Below are 23,292 nucleotides of genomic sequence, written 5' to 3'. Positions count from 1 at the left end.
AGGACGTCAGAGATAAACGTCACGTTTATTCAGCAGCTCCACAAACGGTTCAGATTAAATCCTTTCTGACTGGAGGAAGAGGAAATATTATCATTTTAATAAATAAACCTCAAAACATCGGAGAAAAAAACAAATTCCCTGCGATGGGAATGAGAAGGGTTGGATGATGAGCTGCTGGGTTGATGTCACTGCAGCGGCTGACAGGTAAGGCAGGACCAGTGGGCGGGGCTTCTGGGTGTCACAGGTAAGGCAGGACCAGTGGGCGGGGCTTCTGGGTGTCACAGGTAAGGCAGGACCAGTGGGCGGGGCTTCTGGGTGTCACAGGTAAGGCAGGACCAGTGGGCGGGGCTTCTGGGTGTCACAGGTAAGGCAGGACCAGTGGGCGGGGCTTCTGGGTGTCACAGTGACTCCAGGCCATAAAACTGTTTTTCATGAATCAGAAAACCTTTCAGTAGCAGCAAAATTAACATAAAGCTCAGCCGCATCAAAAATATGTAGGAAAATTATTTGGATCCATAGTTTCTTTCTTTTTTAAAATGTTCTCTTTATTTAATTTTTTTTTCTTATTTTCTGTAAATAAATAATAACCTGTAAGAAGTGAGATATGTAAAAGAAAAGGGGCAGAATCCAACGAGTTCATGTTTCTGCCTTCAATATTAAAAGGTTATCTAAATATATACCCAGGAATTTGAATTATGAATACGTTTGAGTTAAATAAATAAACCAACTAAATGTGTTTGGACTCCGTCTCTCGCCCAGAACGCAGCTGGAGAGGAACCAGCAACCCTCCTGACCCCTTTAGGGACAAGATGAACAGAAAATGGATGGATGGTTGGATGTGTTTGGTTGCAGCTGAATTATCCAGATTATCCTTCACAATCTCATGAGTTTAAGGGATAAATTTACCAGATTACAATCAGCCGTAAAAATTACGAAGCAAACTTCATATCTATTAATAATGTTGCTTCTAATTTAGTGCATGTAAATAAAATAATTGGTTTAAATATCATCATTTGAAGTTTTCCTCATGGATTCACTCGCAGAAGCAAATCAACTCATTCATGAATTTCCCTTTGAAGGGTTAAATATGGACCAATATTCCTGGAAATATGGAACCACAGAACATTTTGATTCATGGGACCAGAAAGAGATGCTGGGATGCTGAGAGCAGCAGAATTACAGTACAGATGTAAAAATGTCCCGTTTGTCTTCCTTTCCTCCGTTCCTTATTTTTAAACCTTCTCTCTCTTCCAGATCCAGAAATGGCGCGGATATTGTTTCTGATTATCCTCTGCTCTCTCCCAGCGCTGGTTGTGCCCATACATAATTCATCAGCGGGAGGTAATTGGAGTGTGTGTGTGATGGAGTGTGTGTGTGTGTGATGGAGTGTGTGTGTGTGATGGAGTGTGTGTGTGTGATGGAGTGTGTGTGTGATGGAGTGTGTGTGATGGAGTGTGTGTGTGTGATGGAGTGTGTGTGTGTGATGGAGTGTGTGTGATGGAGTGTGTGTGTGTGATGGAGTGTGTGTGATGGAGTGTGTGTGTGTGATGGAGTGTGTGTGTGTGATGGAGTGTGTGCAGTGAGTCTTTAACGGACAGCAGAGATTCCTGAGTGAAACACTGGAATCTGTGCAGCGAGGCTCAAACCAAAACAGCTGGAGTTTCTGAGACGTGTCTACCTGAAGACAGATGTCCTGCTGTCCTGCTGTCCTGATGTCCTCTGATGTCCTGCTGTCCTCTTCCTGTCCTTCATCCTGTCTCTTCCTGTGCAGGCTGCGCCATCATCCGGCCTCCGCGGGACGGAGGGATCCGCTACCGAGGCCTGACACAGGAGCAGGTACAGAACGACAGCGGTTACTGTCTGACATGAATTAACTGCTGATTTCTGCGCCATGTTGGACATTTCAGCTCATCAGCGGGTAATCTGATTACTGGAGAGCTGCAGCTGTTAGTGCTGCTGCGACCCAATCAAACTGAGCAGAACCCGACATTCTGGCTCCTCGAAGAGCAAAAACACAAAAAAACACAAGAACTTCTGTGGAGTTACTGGTGCAAATATCTTAGCAAACATAAAATGAAACAAAACTAACTTATAAAATATAGGAGCTTGATCATTATAATCATAATATGGGAAAATATCTTGCTGTAAGTAAAACAATCTGCAGTGCAACGATTGTGTTTATTTTTCAATATTAAGACATTATTGACGTGAAACAAGCTCCTTTATCTCAGTGTGAGTTACTGAGATATTTGAACTAGAAACTCAACTTGGGTCGGGTTTTCTTTGTTTCTGTTCCTCTTTAGTTTTTTGTTCCAGCTCATTTTAGCTCTTAGTTGTACAAGGTTTCATTTCAGTAGGTCCAGTTATTCCTTAGTGTTTGTATTTTTGCGTGTGTACAGCCTCCCTCCACCCCCCCTCAGTCTGGCTCTGCTCCAGTTACTCACACCTGCAGTCAGTTAGCTCATTAGCCCGGGTCCAGTGTTCCCACAACCAGCCTCCCAGTATTTAAGCTCCTCATCTCCTCTCCTTGTCGTTACTTCCCTGTTTCTCTCTATCTCCTGTTTTTGGATTTTTTTTTTGTAAGTTGTTTCCTTTTTTTCATTTTTGTTTATTTAATCAACAACAGAACTTTTGCCTTCTGCTTTTGGGTCCAATAAATATTTTTAATATCTCAACTGCTGTATGAAAAAAAGACAAAACTCAATTAAATATTATTTTGAAACTGTATCTGATGTAGTTACATTTAAATAATTTGTGTTTTATTCAAAGTATCCTTCAGTATCTTTAAGACGACATGCTGAGGTTGTTTCTGTGGTAAAACTCAGAGAGCAGAATTGGTCCGTTTAATTCTCCAGGTTTGGAGGATTTGTTCATCTTCATGACAGCATGAAGATGAACAAATGATAAAATATTTACTAGTTTTCAGGTGTGTGAAAGCTGCTGTTTCACCCATCCAGGGTCAGACAGCTGCAGGTCTGGATTCATATCTGTAAACACATTTAGAATTAATTAGCATTTTTTATTTCTGTTATTTTGCAGTAAATGTGAGGATTTAATCCAGAGTTAAATTTCTCTAACGCTGCGTTTCCTTTCAGATCCGCAGTGTTCGGATTCTGCCTGTGGATTATGAGATCGAGTACATCTGCAGAGAAAACCGGCAGATCGCGGGGCCAAAGGTCAGGAAGTGTTTGCCCAACGGCACGTGGACGGACATGACGCAGCTCAGCGTATGCCGTGAGTTCATCATTTCTTCAAGGTTCAAATCTCCGTCTGATGTTCACCAGCCTGTGACTGGAGCTGTCAGCTGCTGTAGCCTCAGGTCTCAGACGGTCCAGTTATCTCTGCTCAGAACCACCAGATGATCCAAAGCCCAGAAACACAGAATCCTAACCAGGTTCAGTTTCTACTGCAAAGATCTTCAGACAAAACTTTTCAGCAAAATAAAGGAGCTTTTATGAGTTAATAATTCCTTAATATTGATACAAAAGTTGAATCTCGACTGGCAGATTAATGCACTGATAACATGAGAGAAACGTCTTATGAATGAAATAATCTGCCAGTGGAACTATAACTGAACTTTAGAGAATTATTCTCTAAAACAAGTTTCTAAATCTGGATGAGACGTTACCAGGCAGATTTTTTCTTATTTCGAGTGTAATAAAATATTAGCACCTGAAAGTGGAAGAAAATACTTGGTAATATTTTGTGTTTGTGCTGCGCGGCATCACGGGTCCTCCACCGTGCTGAAACTCCTCCTGTTTCCCAGGCGACCAGGAGAATCTCTTCATTACTTCACTCATCACAGATTTTAAAGCTTGAAGGAGAAACCGTCTCTCGTCTGGTTGGATAGTTTGGGTTCTTGGTCCGTCTCGTGTAAAATCCACCTTCCTGATTGGCCGTCCACCAGGAAACGGCTGTCTGCGGCGCACGTCTCTGATTGGCTGTTCAGCCATCTGGACGGCTCCCAACCTGGAAGTAAATATTTATCATCAATTTTAGCACCCAGTGGGTGTGTCATGCTGAACGGTACCGGGTCAGAACAGAACCCGACGTGTCGGTTCCGGGTCAGAACAGAACCCGACGTGTCGGTTCCGGGTCAGAACAGAACCCGACGTGTCGGTACCGGGTCAGAACAGAACCCGACGTGTCGGTTCCGGGTCAGAACAGAACCCGACGTGTCGGTACCGGGTCAGAACAGAACCCGACGTGTCGGTTCCGGGTCAGAACAGAACCCGACGTGTCGGTTCCGGGTCAGAACAGAACCCGACGTGTCGGTACCGGGTCAGAACAGAACCCGACGTGTCGGTTCCGGGTCAGAACAGAACCCGACGTGTCGGTTCCGGGTCAGAACAGAACCCGACGTGTCGGTACCGGGTCAGAACAGAACCCGACGTGTCGGTACCGGGTCGGAACAGAACCCGACGTGTCGGTACCGGGTCGGAACAGAACCCGACGTGTCGGTACCGGGTCGGAACAGAACCCGACGTGTCGGTACCGGGTCGGAACAGAACCCGACGTGTCGGTTCCGGGTCGGAACAGAACCTGACGTGTCGGTACCGGGTCGGAACAGAACCCGACGTGTCGGTTCCGGGTCGCTTTACTGAAAATAATTAGGAGATCTTATTTCTTTACGCTGCTGATGGTCGTTGCCTTCAGATTCAGTTTAGTTGATATTAAAAAGCAGAAATAAGATTATTATTAAATATCATCTTTGGTTTGGGTAAACATGGAAAATAAATCATAATTCAAGAAATAAACTGAATCTTTATGTTTATTAACCTCTGAACTGTCACTCATCATTTTTAGTAGTTTTATGGATTTTATAAATACATATATTTTTTATTTGATCTGTTAGATAAAAATATGTTTATAGATAAATAACTGACTCTGTGAACCGGAGCAAAAGATTAAAGTTTTTTTCTGCCAGATTTCAGTAATCAGATTTTGTTTTTAGTTCTTTCTTTCAAAATTTAAAAACATCATCAAACATGTCAGACAGACAGACAGACAGGTAGGTAGATTGATTGATTGATTGATTGATTGATTGATAGTTGATTGATTATGGGAAAATGAAATGAGAAGCTTCTCAGTGTTTCTCAGTTTAAAACAAAAACTGAATGACAGCTTGATAATGCTGTTATTTTTTCCCATGATGCTCTCTGGCTAATGGTTGATTTATTGATCTGGATTTCCTTTCAAGCCTCTTAAATGTCGGCTTCTTGTCTTGATTCGCTCCACTTAAAGAAGACGTTCAGATTTCTGGCCGAACTGAAGTCAGTTTATATTTATATTTTAACGTGAAGCTTCACTGCTGAGAGTTTTTCCTCCAGGGAGCATCCTGGCTGCCCGGCAGCCGGTTTGGACTCTGTCTGAAGCCGAGCAGGTTCGATTCCCATCCAGGAATAGCTGCAGGCTGCTGGCTGGAGCTCAGAGAGACTTCAGGAGCCCAGCAGGAAGCTCACATCATCGTCCAGTTCTCTTTGTTTGGGTTTAAAAAAGAGCAGAATGAGGATCTGACTCACCATCGGCTCCGAAACGACTCAGAAACTTTTCCTGCGTTTCTCCTTCAGCATCAGATTCATGGCACAAAATTAAAACCTCAGTTTAGAAAATAAAATCCAGGATTTTCATCTTTATCTTCCCTGAATTTAACCCTTAAAGGGCCGGTGTCACGTGTTTTCCAGGAACACAGTGCCATTTTATATCACAGCCAAGTAACTTTTAGCAACTTCAGTTAGAAAATGCTGTATAAATCAAACAGAAATTTAACATTGTAAATTAATATCTTGAAAATGTGTCACTGTCTCTTTAAGAAGCTCCACCTTCAGGAAGTCATTCCAGCATGAAATATCCAGGAAACTTTATTCCTGTAGGCAGATTATTATTTAACACACAGAAAGGAAGTGACAGTAAATGATCCACATAGTTCACTGTAATGATGTGAACATAGAAAACACCTTGAGATTGTAGCTAAATGTGGCACAAAACGGATAAAAAGAAAGAAAACTGGCCTGAGCTGCTGCTTTGACACAAATAGTGCAGAATTCAAATAATATCTGAAGTGATAAATAATAAATATTTTCTGTCATTTTCTTACTGGTTTTCTGAACGTGATTCGGACTCACGGTGCAGCTCGGCTCAGCAGAACCTCTAAACGGTTTTAACGCCTGGAAACGGTGTGTCCCCCCTGTCTCCCCCGTCTGTTACGGCCCTGGAGGTCTGTCAGCTCCATCATCAGCTCTAATGCACTGAAATAAAGATGGCTGCGTCACAGTTTGCTGTTTGTGGAAGCTAGTCTGCAGGGTTCAGGGTTTTATTCTGCAGCTGCCTGACAAGATGCTGAGTTTATGAAACGACACTAAATTAAATCTTATCTCCTAAAACACACTGAGGAGATTCCAGATAAAAATCTGTGAATGGAAAATGTTTAGTGTGACAGCTGCAGCTCAACAAACATTAAAATGATCAAATAATAAAACTATTCAACTTGTCAGATCTGCAGATCAGAACCATTCACGTTTTCTCCTGGTTCTGTTCAGGCGGTTCTGCTTGATTCTGTTTGGGTTTCTCACGGGCCTATAAAGGGAAACCTGCAACACCTTTACTGTGAAAATCCTGGGGGAAATGTTGAGTTCCTACTGAGGTTTGGACAAAAACCAGCATCATGAGAGGCTGAAGTCCGGATGATCACATGAATATTTACACATTTTACCAAAGTTTTACTGATGACTTTCAGTTATTTAGCACAATGCAGCAACGTGCAGCACCATGCAGCATAATGCAGCATAATGCAGCAACGTGCAGCACCATGCAGCATAATGCAGCACAATGCAGCAACGTGCAGCACCATGCAGCATAATGCAGCACCATGCAGCATAATGCAGCACCATGCAGCATAATGCAGCATTGTGCAGCATCTTTAGTTCTGCAGATTTTGTGAAAGGAGAGAAACTTGAAGAATCGTCAGAAGGTTCTGGATCCGTCCGGCTTGTCTCGGTTCTGGTTCTTCTCTCCGGAGGAGTTTGGCTCTCACAGCTTCAGTGAAACAGGATTTTTGTTTTCTCTGCTTATGTAAGAGCGCAGGCTGCAGTGTGTGTTCACACGCTGGAGCGAACCCGACAGCTAAACCAAATTATTTTCCTCCTCTCTGTCAGGCAGTCAGACCAAAGCAGCCGAGCGCCGCTGATTTCTTTCTCCCTTTCTCTCACTTTGTCGTCTTCCTCGCTTTGTTTCTGCGTTTCGGCTTAAATCCCGTTCATGAAAGCTGACAGGAGCCCAAACCTGGAAGCCAAAGCTGTTTAAATCCCACAGGAGGAAACCGACTGAACGTAGAGAAGGATTTCCCTGTTTGCTCATTTATATTCAGCGTTTACCTGCAGCCTGTTTGAAAGTTTCCAATCAGAGGCAGAGCCTCTCCAACAGCCAGCGCTGTCTGTCCACCGTCCATATTAGGTTGCCATGGTTACCAGGCAGCGTTCTGGACAATTAGCTGAGAAATGCTCTCCAGCGTAAGAAACATTTTGTGTTTTTTTTCCCTTCGCCTCTGAGGAACTGATCAGAGGAAACATCCTGTAAGTTTTACCTCCGGCCTTCTGCTCTGCTCCCCCTCAGTGCTGCAGTGCCCCAAGGTGTGGACGTCCCTGGAGAACGGCAGGGTGACGGCGCGGCCCCCGGGGCCCCCGGCGGAGGGAACGGTCCTCCACTACAGCTGCAACTCCGGCTTCACCCTGGAGGGCAGAAACATCAGCCACTGCACCAAACTGGGCAAATGGGACGCCCCCAAACCCACCTGCCTCTGTGAGTGTGTGTGTGTGTGTGTGTGGGTGTGTGCGTGTGTGTGTGTGTGTGTGTGCGTGTGTGTGTGTGTGTGTGTCCACCATATGTTAAAGCTTATGTTTACATTTGAAAATATAACAATGAACAGGAAACAGCAGCAGGTTCATAACATCCTGACAGCAGATTGAAAACTCAAAATTCAGATTTTTTTCCTTTATAAATGCACCTCAGATTCAAAGCCAATTCATAAAACAGCACTGTAAAAAATATTCAGTTAGCCATTTCTAATGAGTGTGAGGTAAAATAAATATTTAATAAATTCATTATTGACATTATTGATCCATTTTTGATACTAATGCATCATGCATGTAATATTAGTGAACGTGTTAAAGAGTTTAGTTAAATCCAGCTCCTCCAAATTCCCTCATCAACTGGAACATCAGGCCTCAAACGCAACACGTAATTAAAAACACCTGCTCTGCCGGCCGGTTGCTAGGCGACAAATGATCCGACCAATCAGAGCGTGATCCTCTGAGGGGTTTGTCTGGCAGGTAGAGGGGGAGGAAGAGGAGGAGAGGAGGAAGGCCTCAGAGTGAATGAATCAATTTAGACCGGAAGTTGGTGCTTCCTCCACAGACAGCAGATGGCTGCCGGAACGTCTCGTTCCGATTAGAGAAAATAAAGAGGATTTATGGGCAGAAAGAGAGGAGAACGATGAAGGAAATGTTGGTATGGCAACCAGTCAGGTTGCTATGGGAATGGTGGTTTTTAGGGGGATTATCGGGACAGCTGGAGTGAGCAATCCTGCTCAAATGTTAAGATTCTCATGAAGCTTTATGGTTTGATTTTAGATGCAGATTCAGGATAAAAACTGTGACGTTTAATTTCTCATTATTCCATCTGTAAATAGAAGTTTTTTTTAACACGTTTCTGGAACACACTGTAAAGCAGTTACATAATAATTGGCCCCCGGTCGATCTGCTCCACATTAATCAACTCTGCTGCCCCCTAGTGGAGCGGATGAGACCATGCCGTTTCTAATGCTGAGTCATTTATTTCTGTTTTTTTCTTCTCTTTCTGTTTGCTCACCCAAGATGACAGAAACTACACAGGTAGGACTCTAATTTTATCATTTGAAAACACTGTTTTCTAATGTATTTTGAATATATATTTAATGGATCATAAAACAGGCAATTTCCCTGAAATGTTTTTCCTTTTTCACTTTATGATCAGCTCTTCTTCTCCAGATGCAACATTTCATTTTTTAATGTGATTTATTTGATTTATCATTAAATTAGAATATGCTTCTTTTGCACTATTGAATATGTTTTTGTTATTAAAGAAGAACTTGATCTGGACATTTGGTCTTTGACCGAAGCATCAGTAAATTAATGAAAAAAAAATAAATACATTTCTGGGAAACATTTTTTTTTCTTCCCTTCTCGGAAAAGATAACTATAATTTTATTTCCCCCAGTTTCTGAAACATTATTATTATTATTATTATTATTATTATTATTATTATTATTATTATTATTATTATTATTATTATTATTATTATTAATAATAATAATAATAATAATAATAATTTTGACTGTTTGACTGAATCCATCATCTGCTCAAACTTTCTGCAGTTACAGAATCAAAGAATCAAAGAATCAAAGAATAAATCTCATTCTGGACATTTTTTTCCATCCAAACATCAAAATCTCGTAAAACAAAGTAAATTAGATTTAAAGACAATCATTTCTGACATGGTGATATTCCCAGGGTGGGATCGTTCAGGGGGTGGCATGAAGCTCCTGACCTGCAAGAGAAAATCTGGTAAAATTGTAAAAAACTTTACAATTTCATAAATTAAACTAATTATATTTCTGTTTAGTTTAAGCATTGGTGTTTAACAAACTATTATTGAAATCACACATTTTAGACTTTTGTTTCCACTTTATTATTTATTTTTTTTCTTTTTTCTTTTCTACTTATCGCGGTGTCTCGGTTTTAAAGGTCCTCCAGAAACTCTAGAAAGGTTCCTGCTGCTTTAAATCTCATCTAAATCCAGAGTCATGAAGTAATTAGTTACATTATCATTTTGGAAACCATGTACATTTACCAATAATTAATTGTATTGTTTAGGTTTTCTTGAGTAATATTTTTATAAAGTATTTCTATTCTATTGTTGAGCAAAACATCTGGATCCTCTGAGCGTAACGTCACTGAATGAAGAAGAAACACAAACTGCATGAGACACAGACAGACACGCGTCGCCTGCAGCGTAAAGTCAGACTGCAGCGTAAAGTCAGACTGCAGCGTAAAGTCAGACTGCAGCGTAAAGTCAGACTGCAGCGTAAAGTCAGACTGCAGCGTAAAGTCAGACTGCAGCGTAAAGTCAGACTGCAGCGTAAAGTCAGACTGCTGCTTTGTGCAAAATGTTTGTTTTTCTAAATGTTTTATTTGTATTTTTTTTACCTGCTGAGTCATTCAGCACCAGAAGTTTTTCATTCTGCTCTAACGTTGATCATTTGCTTCACAGACTGTAGAATATGAAGCAAATAAACGACGTTGCAGCAGAATGAGCTAACTACTCCATGGCTAATTACAAAATAACAGATTCTGTTATTTTGTAATTATGGTATCTTTTTTTTCTTCATTTTAGTTTAACATAACTTTATATTTTTGTCAGTCTGACATCATTTTAAAATATTGAATCGGATATTCTGATCAGTTACTCGGTGCTTGAGTAACATTTTAACCCGATACTGTTTTACTTCAGTAGATTTTTTTAGAGCCTAAATCACATCATTATTAAACAAACAAAAACAAACAAACAAACACACAAACACCGTGTGCGTCATGAGGCTGCGGTCTGTGTTGTGGCCACCAGAGGGCAGCAGTGATCTTTTGGAGGCGGTGAGTCCTGAAGAAGTCTCCCGCTCTGATAAGAGCTCTGGAAGCTTTGAATCCTCTCACTTGCTGCGAGAAGAGACAGAAGCTTCTTCTGACAGCTTTTCCAATTAAAGCCTTTTCAGCTGAAGGAAACGAGATTATAGCCCAAGCTCTGAAGTTCGGAAATAATTTGAGAAAGCATTCTGCGTTTCCTCTAACTCCCAGCCAGCCCATTACATGGGGGACATAATTGTTCCGCCCAACTACTCCACAAATCCTTCTGATACTACGGAGTGGATTAAAAGTAATTTGCTCATTAGTGGGGGAGTATTTTCACTTCGGTTAAATTAATTCCCTCATGTCCTCTCTTAATTGGAATTTCAAAGTTTTAATGGAAATTGTATTCTTATTAGTTTGTTGCTGATCATTGAAGTGGCACTACAGCCACAGATATTAAGAAAGCAGCAGATATTTCACAGTTCTTACTCAGAAGCCTGGATTCTGGTGGTCCGGTTCGCAGTTTGGCAAATCAGAACCTTTCCTCTGGATGTTAAAGCAAAAAATAAATAAATAAATAAATAAAACAGATGATTCACAAACGGAGCTTCTGTACGCAAACGTGAACAAATGTTAGATACTTTAGTTACAAAAACTTCCTTCAATCAAAAGTAGAAAATTATCTTGTAATGGATTCAAGCTCCCAGCTGCATCTACCTGCAGCGTCACATGATCTCATCGTAAGGAAGTCGTACATATTTATCAGTTTCTCCTAAGTGTTTGTACAGAAAATTAGTTTAAATTTAGACACTCCACACCAAGGCAATGCAAGAATTGCTGCAAGTCTGTGCAGGGCTCAGAAAACGTCTTGCTGTATTTCGTTCATGCCTCTTAAAGGTGTTTGCACACCGGACAGTCCGGCAGACCCGGTTCTGTTTGGAACCGAAACTCCAGCATTGTTCCATTTCCTGAAGGTTTGTTCAGAGTCAAACAAACCTCCACAAACTGAAGATTTTTAGAGATTTCAGGATTTCTCTCTTGTCTTTGGAAAGACCAACAGACTTGGAGAAGCTTAGAGCTCGACTGATTCTCTCTGCCAGGCTAAAGACCCAATATCTACTCAACTCCAGACTGAAAACAAAACTGAAGGAACCCATTAGCCACACCTCTTTGTTATTGTGGCGCCCCCTGGCGGCTGGGGGCCTCTGTAGGTTTCAGGTGGGAGATAAAAAGATCTTTGGCTTTGATAGAGCTCTGGAAATTTTTAATATAAAAAAAAATGTTTTAGAAGTTTGTAACCAATGAGTTTCTGTAGAGTCACACTTAGATTCTGGAGCAGGAATACAGAATATCTGCATAAATGTTGTTTTTTTTTAAGATGAGCAAAATAATTTCTAAATGAAACTTTAGCATTTAGATTTTGGAGAAGAGGTGACGTCACCTGGTAATTAGTGACGTCACCTGGTAATTAGTGACGTCAGTGTCATTTCTACCAACATTGTCATCAGAAAACGAGTGATTGTTCTGGATAAATCATCGACTCGCTCGTGTGTCGTTAATGTGGATTTTGTCGCCACCTGGTGGCCAAGCTCAGGTATTTCAACGGTTTTATAACAAAACGGACAGCCGAAAGTATAACATTGTTGAAATCAACATTCTTACAATTTTTGCTAAATTTGGATCTTAAAATAGAAGAATACTTATAAATGTTAATTAATTACACATCATGTGATATTTTTACTGATTCCTCCACATTGTTTAACTGTTATAAGTAAAACAGAGCCGGCCCAAGGTATACTAAGTCTTTAAGCCTCCCCAAAAATCCTAAGGTCTGAACACAGACTGTAGATTTAAAATTTCAATTAAGATGTGAATGTTGGATATTTTTTCCCTTGAAAAGACTGTTTTTTGTTACCATAGTAACAGTCTGATGCTATGAGTTTAGTCTTTTCTAAGTGTCTGAGCTCCAGCATGTCGGTAAATAATGACCAGTTGCTTCTCCTCCCTGATCCCAGTGACTCAGGATCGAATCACCTTTATGTCCTTGAATCAGATTCTGCTCAGGTCCCTGTCTGCCCTTGAGCCGGCCCTGCCCAGTAGCACATGTTGTCCCCTCAGTGTGAGCGCCGAGATGAGCAGCTCTGAAACCACAACGTATCTTGGCTCGCGACTTTCTCACAGAAGCTTTGGAAATGTCAGACAGACTCAACAAACAGATAATTAAGAAAGCAGCCGCAGACTGCTTCCACAAATAGACATTTCCGAGCGTCGTCTCTGTGCTGACCTCCTTCTGGTCGGGTTCCACCTCCTCTCCGTGTGCCATCACCACCCACTACTGGCTCCTCAGCGGGAGAAAGGTTAATACCCTCTCCTGTCGCTGCCCTGCTCTCCGGATCGGTGGCAGGAAGGCTCCTCTGTTTCACTTGATAACTACTGCAGGTCTGCAGGGACGGAAACATAAAAAGAAAACAAATAAAATATATAATCAGCTTATGTCCAAGAAATCTGCTGCTAATGCAAGAAGAAAAAGCTTAAGATGATTTCACTTAATGATCTACTACATATTCAGGAAATCCTTCCTCTTTTTCACTTCCCACTAAAGGAAGTTTGCAAATTAATATATAAATTTAAATTTTAAATTGAAATAAATCCTATTTATTTTCAGGAATCGATCCATAATAAATTACAGCAAAACGAACCTCACTTAGATATTTTGAAGCCTTTGACGTGGTTTGGCGTCACGCTGCAGTCTGAGTGAGCCGCCTGGTCTTCCGTCGCGCTCAGAGGAAATCCGATCCGGGCATCAAACCTGTGGCTCCGCTTCCATGAGGCAACAAGAGAAAAACGCTTTCAGTATTCAGCTGACGTCAAAAAAGAGCAATTTTACAACTGTTTCCATTAAATAAGAAATGCAAATGAAATCACTTTTCTCGTAAGTGAATAAGTTTGTTCACACAATATAATTAAAAAACAAGCGGTGACATCATCATTCTGCCATAAATGAAACCGAAAGGACATTTAAAGTCTTAGATCTGAACAATATTCAGACTTTTCTGTAAACCTGCTGATGCAACAGATCCATAAACCCGGAACCGTCCAGGTGCTGAACGCTGCAGACCGTAAACCGGCTCCTGACGTCACCACGTCGCCGCTCTGAGTTCAGAAGCTTTAATGCCTCAGTTAATGAATTTAGAGTTCAGTGGTTTATCAAACGGATCGTTTTTTTAAACAGTTTTTTGGAAACAGAAAATGAGTGGAGAAAGCAGCAAAACCCGTAACAGAAAAGCCTGTTGACAGTTTCTGTGAAAGCAAAACCACAGCGGCGTGGAAGAGGACCGGAAACGAAGAGACGCGGCGTGGAAGAGGACCGGAAACGAAGAGACGTTCAGGAAACCTGCAGTCACAAACAGAAGCAGCTTTTTCACATCCGCGTCGTTCCTGAGTGGAAAACCGGACTGGAGAAGAGCAAAACCGGAGCAAATTAAAGACAAACGGAAGAACCGAGCCGAGACGCAGCAGAACTTATTAAACCGACAAACCGGGTCTGCATGACGACAACAGAACCGCTGCGGATCAAACCTCCAACGAAACCCAGAAGGGAAACCGGAAAACTGTCCTTTGGACCCGGCAGGATAACGGAACCAAAGACCCGAAGATTCAGACAGCAACATGACCGCAACTACCAGAACCCTCCAGAACTACCAGAACCCCCAGAACTACCAGAACCCTCCAGAACTACCAGAACCCTCCAGAACTGAGGAGCTAAACTGGTGCCGGTTTCATTCCAAGATCTCTTAAAATATTCTTTCACACCTTTAAAATGATCCGTTACGATGACGTCATCTCTCAGTTCAATGTTTGAGAATCACATGTAGAAAAATAACAACTTATTTCTTATTTCAGTTTTTTCCTGAAATAAAACTGAACTTTTTCCTTTTTTTGAGAGGAAAAGCTCAGAAACATTCCTGGAGCTAAAAACCCAGTTGGAGTTCAGGTCGAGGTGGAAGAGTCTGCAGATCAAATCTGTTTCAGATTGTAAAACAAATCTGAACATTCTGCAAAGAAAATAAAATAAAATAAAAGCTGTGAAGTTACTGGAGGAAACTAATCAAAAGGAAACGATGAAGCTGTTCAGACCGACTCTGATCGGCACGATTCTTGATTTCAGCCTCACTGGAGGTTTTTCATCAGTTATTTGATCTGAAACACTGAAGCCACTCAGCTGATGAATCTGAACAAGTAAATACTGAAAAACTAAATGTTGATTTTCTCCAAACGATCATTTTCCACAGAATATTTATTAATCTGGTCTTCAGGTCAACTCTCTGCTGTCCATAGATTAGAAATTAAACTAGGTCAGTAAATATTCAGGGATGCAAACCAGACTGGCTGCAGCAACTAGTGGGGGAGGAGGATCCTCTCTGGAATCTCAAAGGAGTTTATATTTTATTACATTCAGCAATGACATCATAAAAAAGTTAAACCTGTAATGTTTTCAATGCCGTTCTATTTTGCTAATATTGAAACAAATGTTTTTTTAACCCATTAACATTTTTGCTAACTGTAAAAAAATGCCAAACATTTTAGCTTCCCCTAAAAAGGTTTTAGATTTGGATTGAAAACTTCCAATCCAAATATTTCTTTTGACTTCATTTTTTCCAGTAGAAAATCAGAAAGTCTTTATATTAACTGAACTAAATGCAAAATTGATTTTGTTACATTTAAATATATTTGATGTAAAAATAACACGAATGTAAAACTGAGTGATTTTAAGAAAACCTGCAGCAGAGGAACACAAACCATCTGCTGCTGTCAGACGGTTTACAGAACCGGATCATTCCAGGTAATTCCAGGTCAACATTTTTCCAGCTCAGTAACTGAAATGTCTCTGGTTGTGAGATTCCCAGTAAGGCCTGAATCTGACAGGGAAACTCTGAGCGGATGCAGATCTGCTGTTTGCCTCCTCATATCTGCATAACTGGATGCTTCTGCTGCAGCTCGCTGCACAAACCTCACATCTATAAATATCAGCGTCTTGGGGAAGAGCAACATTGATTTCTACACAGCATGATTTGTCAGAGGTTTTTCTCTCTGATTTGGATCAGAACAACATGAGCTCCAGCAGAACCTCTGGCGCCGTTAGGATGGTTTCCTTCCAGAGGAATCCGGCTGATTAACGGGAGACGCAGACGGGAACACATGTCGGGTCAAAGGAGCTCATTAAGCTGCTGCTGCAGCTGCTGCAGCTGCTGCTGCATCTTCAGACCGGGTCGCCGCTAATGGGCCCCTGGCCACCATGAGGGCCGCTAACGCTAACGCTAACGCTAACGCTGCGCTGTTGCTTCTGCTGTTGGCTGCAGGCAGCAGGTAAAGTTCAGGGCTGAATAATTGATGGATCGTTGGCGGGTCAGAGGGTGGCGGGAGGAAGAGGAGGAGGAAGAGCAAGGCAGAGATGATGGCGGCGCTGGTCGGCCTGTGAGGGCTTGTTGGCAGCTGGATCTGATTGGCTCTCTGCTCCACACACATCCACATAATGAGAGCCGGGTAATGAACCAGGTTACATAACGGCCCCATTCCACCGCTCAACTACGGAGAATTTTTAATTTAGACTGGAGTCATAATGGTCGACTCGATCGGTGCAATAAGTAATTTTACAAAAGGAGCTTCGCTGTAATTAGAGCTGCAGCAGCAGCTGGATCTGTTAGTGTGGAGTTTATTTCAGCTTCATTAGGAGGACAGGAGGTCAGAAAGTTCTGCAGGATCCTGAAAAATCAGCAGCTGATCAACCTCTGAACCAGGAAGTTCAACGCCTTCAACTTCCTGCTGCACAAACATGTTGACTGTAATGGAGGTCAGAAAATACTCCCTTCCTGTTTCACATTTCAGCAGATAAACTTCCATATAAACTCATGTGCTCATAATTCTCCAACCTTTTCTAAATATTCATTTTTTATTTCTTTTTGGCTCAGTTTTATTCCCACCTGAAACATTTTCACAGAAATGCTCCACTGACGTCACTGAGACAAAATTCTCCTCATTTTCTTCTATGAATCCAAGAAAAATATCAAAATTAACAGTTTGGCAGCAAACAGGATTTTTTCTGGGCTAAAATGGAGATGAATTAAAATGAAACCTTTATGAAATATTGGAACTGAAAAATATGAAGACAAAATATTTATAAATAGAAGTTTAGAAATGATTGTGAATGAATGATGATGTTTGCAGACAACATTGTAGCGTTCAGTGAGAGAAGATGAAGAACGGCCTGGAAGGACAGCGGCCGTCACTGCTGCAGCAGTTGGTACCGGTTGCTGCAGCAGTGTGTAACAGTAGCAGTTGCTGCAGCAGTCGGTAACAGTACCGGTTCCTGCAGCAGAGTGTAACGGTTGCTGCAGCAGAGTGTAACGGTAACGGTTGCTGCAGCAGAGTGTAACAGTAGCGGTTGCTGCAGCAGTTGGTAGCTGTCGCTGCAGCAGAGTGTAACAGTAACGGTTGCTGCAGCAGAGTGTAACGGTAACGGTTGCTGCAGCAGTCAGTAACAGTAGCGGTTGCTGCAGCAGTCGGCGGTCATGGAGGTCAGCGCTGCTTGTTGAGTTACATTTTACCTCAAATTCTCCAAAAATCTGTAATGAGGCCAGAAATAAATGTCTGTGTTTTCAGTAGTTTCTTCAAAGAGAAGCTGGAATGAGCAGACAGACAGTTTCTTCTATGCCATGGTGACCCTTGACCCCTGAACTGTATTAAAGTTGCAGTCTGTTTCCACTGCACTGATCCAAATCAAAACCTGAATTCTCTGCAGTTTCGCTCTCGTCTGTCTAAAGACAAACTGGCTGCTAATTTTAGAGCAGAGCAGGAATAAAGCAGCTGTGATGGTTCAGATTTAAAGGGCCGGTTCTGAACCCGTTTGTGGGTCAGGGATCCGGAGTGTGTGCCGAACGGTTTGCTGTTCCTGCTGCTCTTCAGCACCAACCTGGCCTACATGTGAGCCGCGCCTGGCAGTCAGAGATGAGGGCAGAAAAACCCAGCTGTGATTGAAGTTATTATTTTTCTTTGATTTTGTGAGTTTCATGGAGAGGCAGAGCTGCAACGGATCAGAGACGCTCGTTGCTTCATATTGATTTACAGCCCAGAAGCAGCGCCGGCGCTGACATGAACTGTTTACATGTTTACATGTTTAACAGCCCAAACTGTAAACATAATTCTGTCATTTTCAGTCAAATCTTCAGATTTCCACATTTAGAGTGAAAACAGTTGAATTTCCTGCGTTTCGTCCCAGAAATCTGATCTGAAAGTCGCTCCTCCACCAGCATTGAAGCCTTCATGAGGGATCATTTGTTGCAGGGCTGTTGCATTACAGCTCCTGTCATGCAGCTCTCCATCAGTCTGTTTTCTGGTCAAGCGCAGCCTGAAGGTGTGTTTTGACTCATAGTGCTGCTGAAAAAATAATGAGGTGCCATAAAGCTCCAAGCTGCTGTATGGCTGCGAGGCGCTGTGGATTCACGGCTCCGCTCTGCTCCTCCCGTCTTCCCGGGTCGCTCCGCCTCTCAGCCGCTGTCACACACACTCCTCCAGTCGTTCACACTGACGTTTATCTGCTGCCTATCGTCCAATCAGCCTCCTTACTGCTGATTACCTCACAAAGAAACGCGCCTGGCTGGGCTTTTATCCAATCGTTTATCATTTATGATAAATTTCTCTATTTTGATTTATTATTGTCAGTAAAATCCAATTAGTGCTCTTTAAAAATGTGTGCATTGTTGGGATTTTAAGTTTGACTATTTTTTCATTGGTCAATAAGAGCATCAAACATTTTTAAATAAAACTAAAAGTCATTTTCTGTGTGCAGTAAATCTATTTGTGACTGATGTCCTAAATGATGATTTTATGAATGATTCTCAAGAGCAGTTTTTGTATTTAGAGCTGATTTTTATGCAGTCAGAGTTACTAAAAAAACAAATAATAGTTTTAATCATCACTTTTATTGTTGTCACAATACCACCATAAAATATCGTGATAAAACTTGAAGCTCATCGCCGGCCGACCTGAAGGCTTCCAGTTTAATATTAATTATAATCTGAGCTTTAATAGTTTAAAATTAATCTGATCTGACCATTTATTGTTGTAAATAAACCTGAGGCTAAAACAATAAATCTTTATTTGTATTGGGTTCAGGTGTCAGAACCTCCTGATGATCTGGATTTTCTATCTGAGCAAACAGGAAACGGCCGAAAACCATTTCCAGAATAAATGAAGTCCATAAAATGTTCACCAGTAGTGAACTGACTTCCTGCTGAGCTCCAGCACTCAGCTAGCAGGTCAAAGGTCATGAAGTCTGTTTAAACCAACATGGCAGCTCAAGTGAAGCTAGCAAACATCTGGAACATCCGATGAGTGGAGATGTTTCAGCGCCATGTTGGGAGAAAACCAAACACAACACGCCGTCTGCCACACGGTGGTGGAGGAGTGGTGATGAGGGCTGAACAGCCTCAGGAACCAGAACATCATCGAAGTTCAGTGTTTCACTGCAGCTTCTCTGAACAATCATCCCAAATAGAACAGCTGTAAATGAGGCCAACCTGCTGCAACGGTCCAGTCAAAGTCCAGGTGACTGATAGATTAAAATCAGTAGAGAAATTTATGATGGAGGCAACTGATGATACTGGGCTTTAAATGTTGGAATAACTTCATCTGATGTGGAAATTATCCTGAAAAGTCAAATCGTTTCTGTATTTTAGATCCATAAACCCTGTCAGCCATTGTTTAGCATTAGCTGCATTAGCATTAGCTGCATTAGCATTAGCTGCGCCACCATTTTGCTTGAGAAGTTACATTTTTATCTGACATCAATTATGATTCCAGCTGAGAGTTTAGTTCAAACAAAACGCTCTCTTACCTCTAAATCCGTTTTTCTCAATAAACCAGCAGCTTCAGCCTGAGCAGCGAACAGTCACGTGACTCCTGCTTGTTCTCTAAATAGTGAAATCAATGGTGTTACTATCAATAAACGTGATTGTTTTATGTGATCTAAAAATATATTTTGTTGTGAAGTTTCTAAAATCTTGTAGTCATTTGATCTTTGCCAGCAAAAAACCATTTTCCTCCCGTCATTATCGACCGATTTATTTCTATTCCAGCAACCAGAGATAATGAAAATGAAATGCTGCATAAAAACAAAAATAATTAATGAAACTGATCCGTTAGAAGAGATGAAACTAACTGAGAGCATAAAAACAATCCAGTAGGAGTAAAAAAGCATTGATGACCTCCAGATGGTAACAAAGCAGCAGGAATTAAAGGCCTGCTGCATTTGGACCGGAGGATTTCAGACATTTCATTAAACGCTCAGGAAATGATGTGATAATCTATCACCTTTAAACAACCTGAAGTGAGTAATTCATCAGAGATAGAGCCTCCCTCTTCCTCCTCCTCCTCCCTCCCGCTCCTCTTCCTCACTCCCCCTCTCCTCTCACTCTGCCAGCCGGTGCTGCAGTGGATCAGTCGCAGAGCTCCACCGCCTGCCTGCTAACCCGTTTCATCTCCTGGAAAACGGCGGCGTTAAAAAAAAAACCGCCGGGGGGGAAATGTGTGTCTCTCCGCCGCTTCGCGCTCCATCTGTTTTCTCCATCTGCGGCCGTCGCTCCGCGCTCCTCTGACCCGACCCGACGTCCTCTGCGCGGCTCCAAACCCGCGTCCGAACCGCGCTTCGCTTCGCATCGCAGCTTTTTTTATTCTGCGTAGAAAAAGAAAAAGTCGTGAGGACGGAAAACGCGCTGCTCTATTTTCAACACAGATCGCGTTTTTTCTTTTTCTTTTCTTTTTCTGATTTTTTTAAAGCGGAGTCTGAGGATGCGCGGAGTCGGAACCGTCCAGAGATGAGAACCAGAACCAGGTTTTGTTTTCAGCTCGACTCGTTTGGAGGCGAACAGGATGAACCGGGTCTGACTTTGTCTGGGAAACATCAGCATGTTCCCCCCAGCAGAGCCATAAGCTGATCAGATCGTTCCGTCAAAGCGGCAGACGCGCATCGTTCAGCCAAACTCCGTCCTGCTCCGGACACGTGTTGACTCCCTCCAAACCCCCAGATCCTGCTCTGAAGCCTCCTATCCTGCGCCTGGCTCGGTTCGGCTCACCTTGAACCATGCTGCTGGCGTCCCCATGCCCGCCCCGTGTGAGCCGCGCGTCCCGCGGGCATGCCGCGCTCCTCCGCTCCGCTCTCATCCTCCTTCTCCTCTGGCCCCGGCCGTCTGCAGGGAAGAAGAAGCTGTACATCGGAGCGCTGTTCCCCATGAGCGGCGGCTGGCCGGGCGGCCAGGCGTGCATGCCGTCCGCTCAGATGGCTCTGGACCTGGTGAACAACAGGAGCGACATCCTGCCGGACTACGAGCTGGAGCTCATCCACTACGACAGCATGGTGAGTGGATGTGCAGGAGAGCAGAGGAGGTGCTGCTCTTAAGTGGAGAGTGTTGTCACTGGGGGAGCAGCAGCCTCTTCTGTTGGCTCTCCGCTCTCCTTCTGTAATTTGTTCCGAGCTGACATGCCGTCACATCTGACCCTGCTGCCTCCTTTTGCACGTTTTTGTCCAGTTTTGCAGGAGTTGTGTTTGTGAGAGAGGCTCCCTGCAGGGTTCCCACACAGTAAAGAAAGTCTGATGTTCTGAAATGTTCCACCAGAACTTTAGTCCACTTATAAAAATGTCCAAAACTAAAAATGTTCATTGAAGCAATTAATGATCATTCAAACATTAAATAAACCAGTTTGACATGTTAAATATGACACGTTGTCTCTTAAATAAAACCATCAGTCATTTTGACACAAATATCTGGAATCTTGGTCTCTGATCTCAGAGCAAGAAAAATGAAAATATGTTTATTTAAATCAACACATTTTGCAACTTTCTGTCTTAAATTCACATTAACAAAAACTTATGACTGTATGAATATCTTAATGCATTTTTACCCAACTCATCTGGATCTGAAATACTGATTCACTCTATTAATATTTGACTTGTTACACTTTTACCAAACGTTTCTCCTGAGGCGCCATCTTGGTGGTTTCTGTGGTGGAAGTGGGTTGAAGTCGACCCGGCTCCTCGCAGCCGAGTTGGTGAGAATTGTGAAGCGGTTCGTGTAGCTTTTTGTTGTCAGCTGGAGTCTGTAGCCGTACTGCGGCGACTCCAGCTGCTCACTCATACAGCTTCATGGAAAATGTCTCAAAATAATCTGTTTCCAGTTCTGAGGAATAGCTTAACATTTATATCTGTAAAAAATTTAATATTGTGCAAATATTTAGAGAAAGTGACACATCACATCACAAATCCAGTTAGGATGTTAAATTTGCATCTGGAAGATTTAACATTGGATGTGAAGCTGGAGGTGCAGGAAGCCTGGTGGCTCCTGAAAGGTCAGAGTTCAGACAGTAAACCCTGCTGGGCCGGATCGCTGGAAATGAGCAAACCCACCTCCCGCTTGTTACTCATCAATCATTAATCATGTTGGTATTTAAAAAATGCCACCATTATAGATGAAATATCCGACCCCAGGTGGCGTTTTCCCGAGGCGCTGACTCTCTCTGGGTTTGGACCTCGGTGCTGCTCGTCTTGAAACTTTGAGGTGTTTTGTGAGCAGCAGAATGAGAGCAGACGCATTAAAAAGCAGCCCTCCCTGCCCCCCCGCCCCGCTCTGCCCAGGCTTGTTACCCATCATGCTGCGGGACGGATGCCTGGAGAGCTGCAGGCCGAGGCAGCAAACGGTTAACGGCGCCGGTACTGGTTAGAAATCTGCTACGAGCTTTTTTCTGATTGGTGCACGCAGCTCTGCATTGGAATCCTGTTAAACAGCAGAGCAGGGAGGGAGAGGAGTGTGTGTTAGTGTGTGTGTGAAAGGGAGAGCGGGAGGGTTGGCATGGCAACACTCTCGAAGCGAACGGCGTTAACAAACAAGGCTCCGGCTCTGTGACAATATATGTGCAAATTCATACAGGAGATGCTGGGAGGACGCGGCATCCTGTTCCACCTTGTTCTTTCCAATCAAATGCTAAACAGATGAAATATGGTGCTGTGTGGGAGTGTGTGTGTGTGTCCTCTGATTAAATGTGCTGCTTCACATTGAGCTGCCATGAAAATAAAGACAAAGGTGGTGGAGATTTCCGGGGGAACGTGGCTGCTGCTCCGCCTGAAGGAATGAACCCGAAGGACCTGAAACATCGGAGAGATTCTGGTTCTGGTGAAAGCAGCTGGTTCCCTGGCTGCTTAATGAACTCTGGAGGTTAATTAGCTCTCCACATGTCTGCGTTTGTTGAAGCGGTGTCCATGTTTACCTGGTTTCATGTTGAAGGGTTAAAAACTTTCCTTCCTGCTTTTTGTCTGTGTGAAAGACGCATCATCTGGCTTGTTTTTAGCAAACAGGAGTGAAGGAAAACACACCCACGCGGAGTGTTTTGTGACCATTAAAGGCTGAGAGTGTGGAGCTTGTTCAACATCATCCAATATTCATGAAGCTCCACGCTTAATCCCAGCCTGTCCTCTTAAATGGATGCAGATACCCTGTGGTAGCAGAGCGCCGCGTTTCTACGGTTATTCTGGTGACAGCGTCAGACTATTTACAGCCTTCTGTGATCCCAACACACACACACACACACA

At 42.8% G+C, this 23,292-nt stretch overlaps 1 protein-coding gene and 1 long non-coding RNA gene across 2 annotated transcripts in view; one reads left to right on the top strand and one right to left on the bottom strand.

The window, feature by feature from the left end:
• gabbr1a (gamma-aminobutyric acid (GABA) B receptor, 1a) overlaps positions 1–23,292 on the top strand; it is an 81,539-nt gene that overhangs the window by 3,549 nt on the left and 54,698 nt on the right. Inside the window, exons 2-7 of the mRNA XM_044118390.1 lie at positions 1,255–1,341; positions 1,772–1,836; positions 3,096–3,234; positions 7,612–7,797; positions 8,871–8,888; positions 20,906–21,066. Coding sequence (XP_043974325.1) covers positions 1,263–1,341; positions 1,772–1,836; positions 3,096–3,234; positions 7,612–7,797; positions 8,871–8,888; positions 20,906–21,066 — 648 coding nt within the window. The 5' untranslated portion in view covers positions 1,255–1,262. The remainder of the gene's footprint in view (positions 1–1,254; positions 1,342–1,771; positions 1,837–3,095; positions 3,235–7,611; positions 7,798–8,870; positions 8,889–20,905; positions 21,067–23,292) is intronic.
• LOC122831870 lies at positions 116–15,855 on the bottom strand. The gene is made up of 7 exons (XR_006370778.1): positions 13,705–15,855; positions 13,355–13,475; positions 12,940–13,096; positions 7,583–7,727; positions 3,673–3,969; positions 1,679–1,821; positions 116–422 (listed from the first exon to the last, which is right to left on the bottom strand). It is a non-coding gene; the product is annotated as an uncharacterized LOC122831870 (long non-coding RNA).

This window comes from Gambusia affinis, linkage group LG05 (genome assembly GCF_019740435.1).
Source record: "Gambusia affinis linkage group LG05, SWU_Gaff_1.0, whole genome shotgun sequence".
Lineage (NCBI taxonomy): Eukaryota > Metazoa > Chordata > Actinopteri > Cyprinodontiformes > Poeciliidae > Gambusia > Gambusia affinis.
This window is presented reverse-complemented; position numbering and strand designations above follow the sequence as displayed.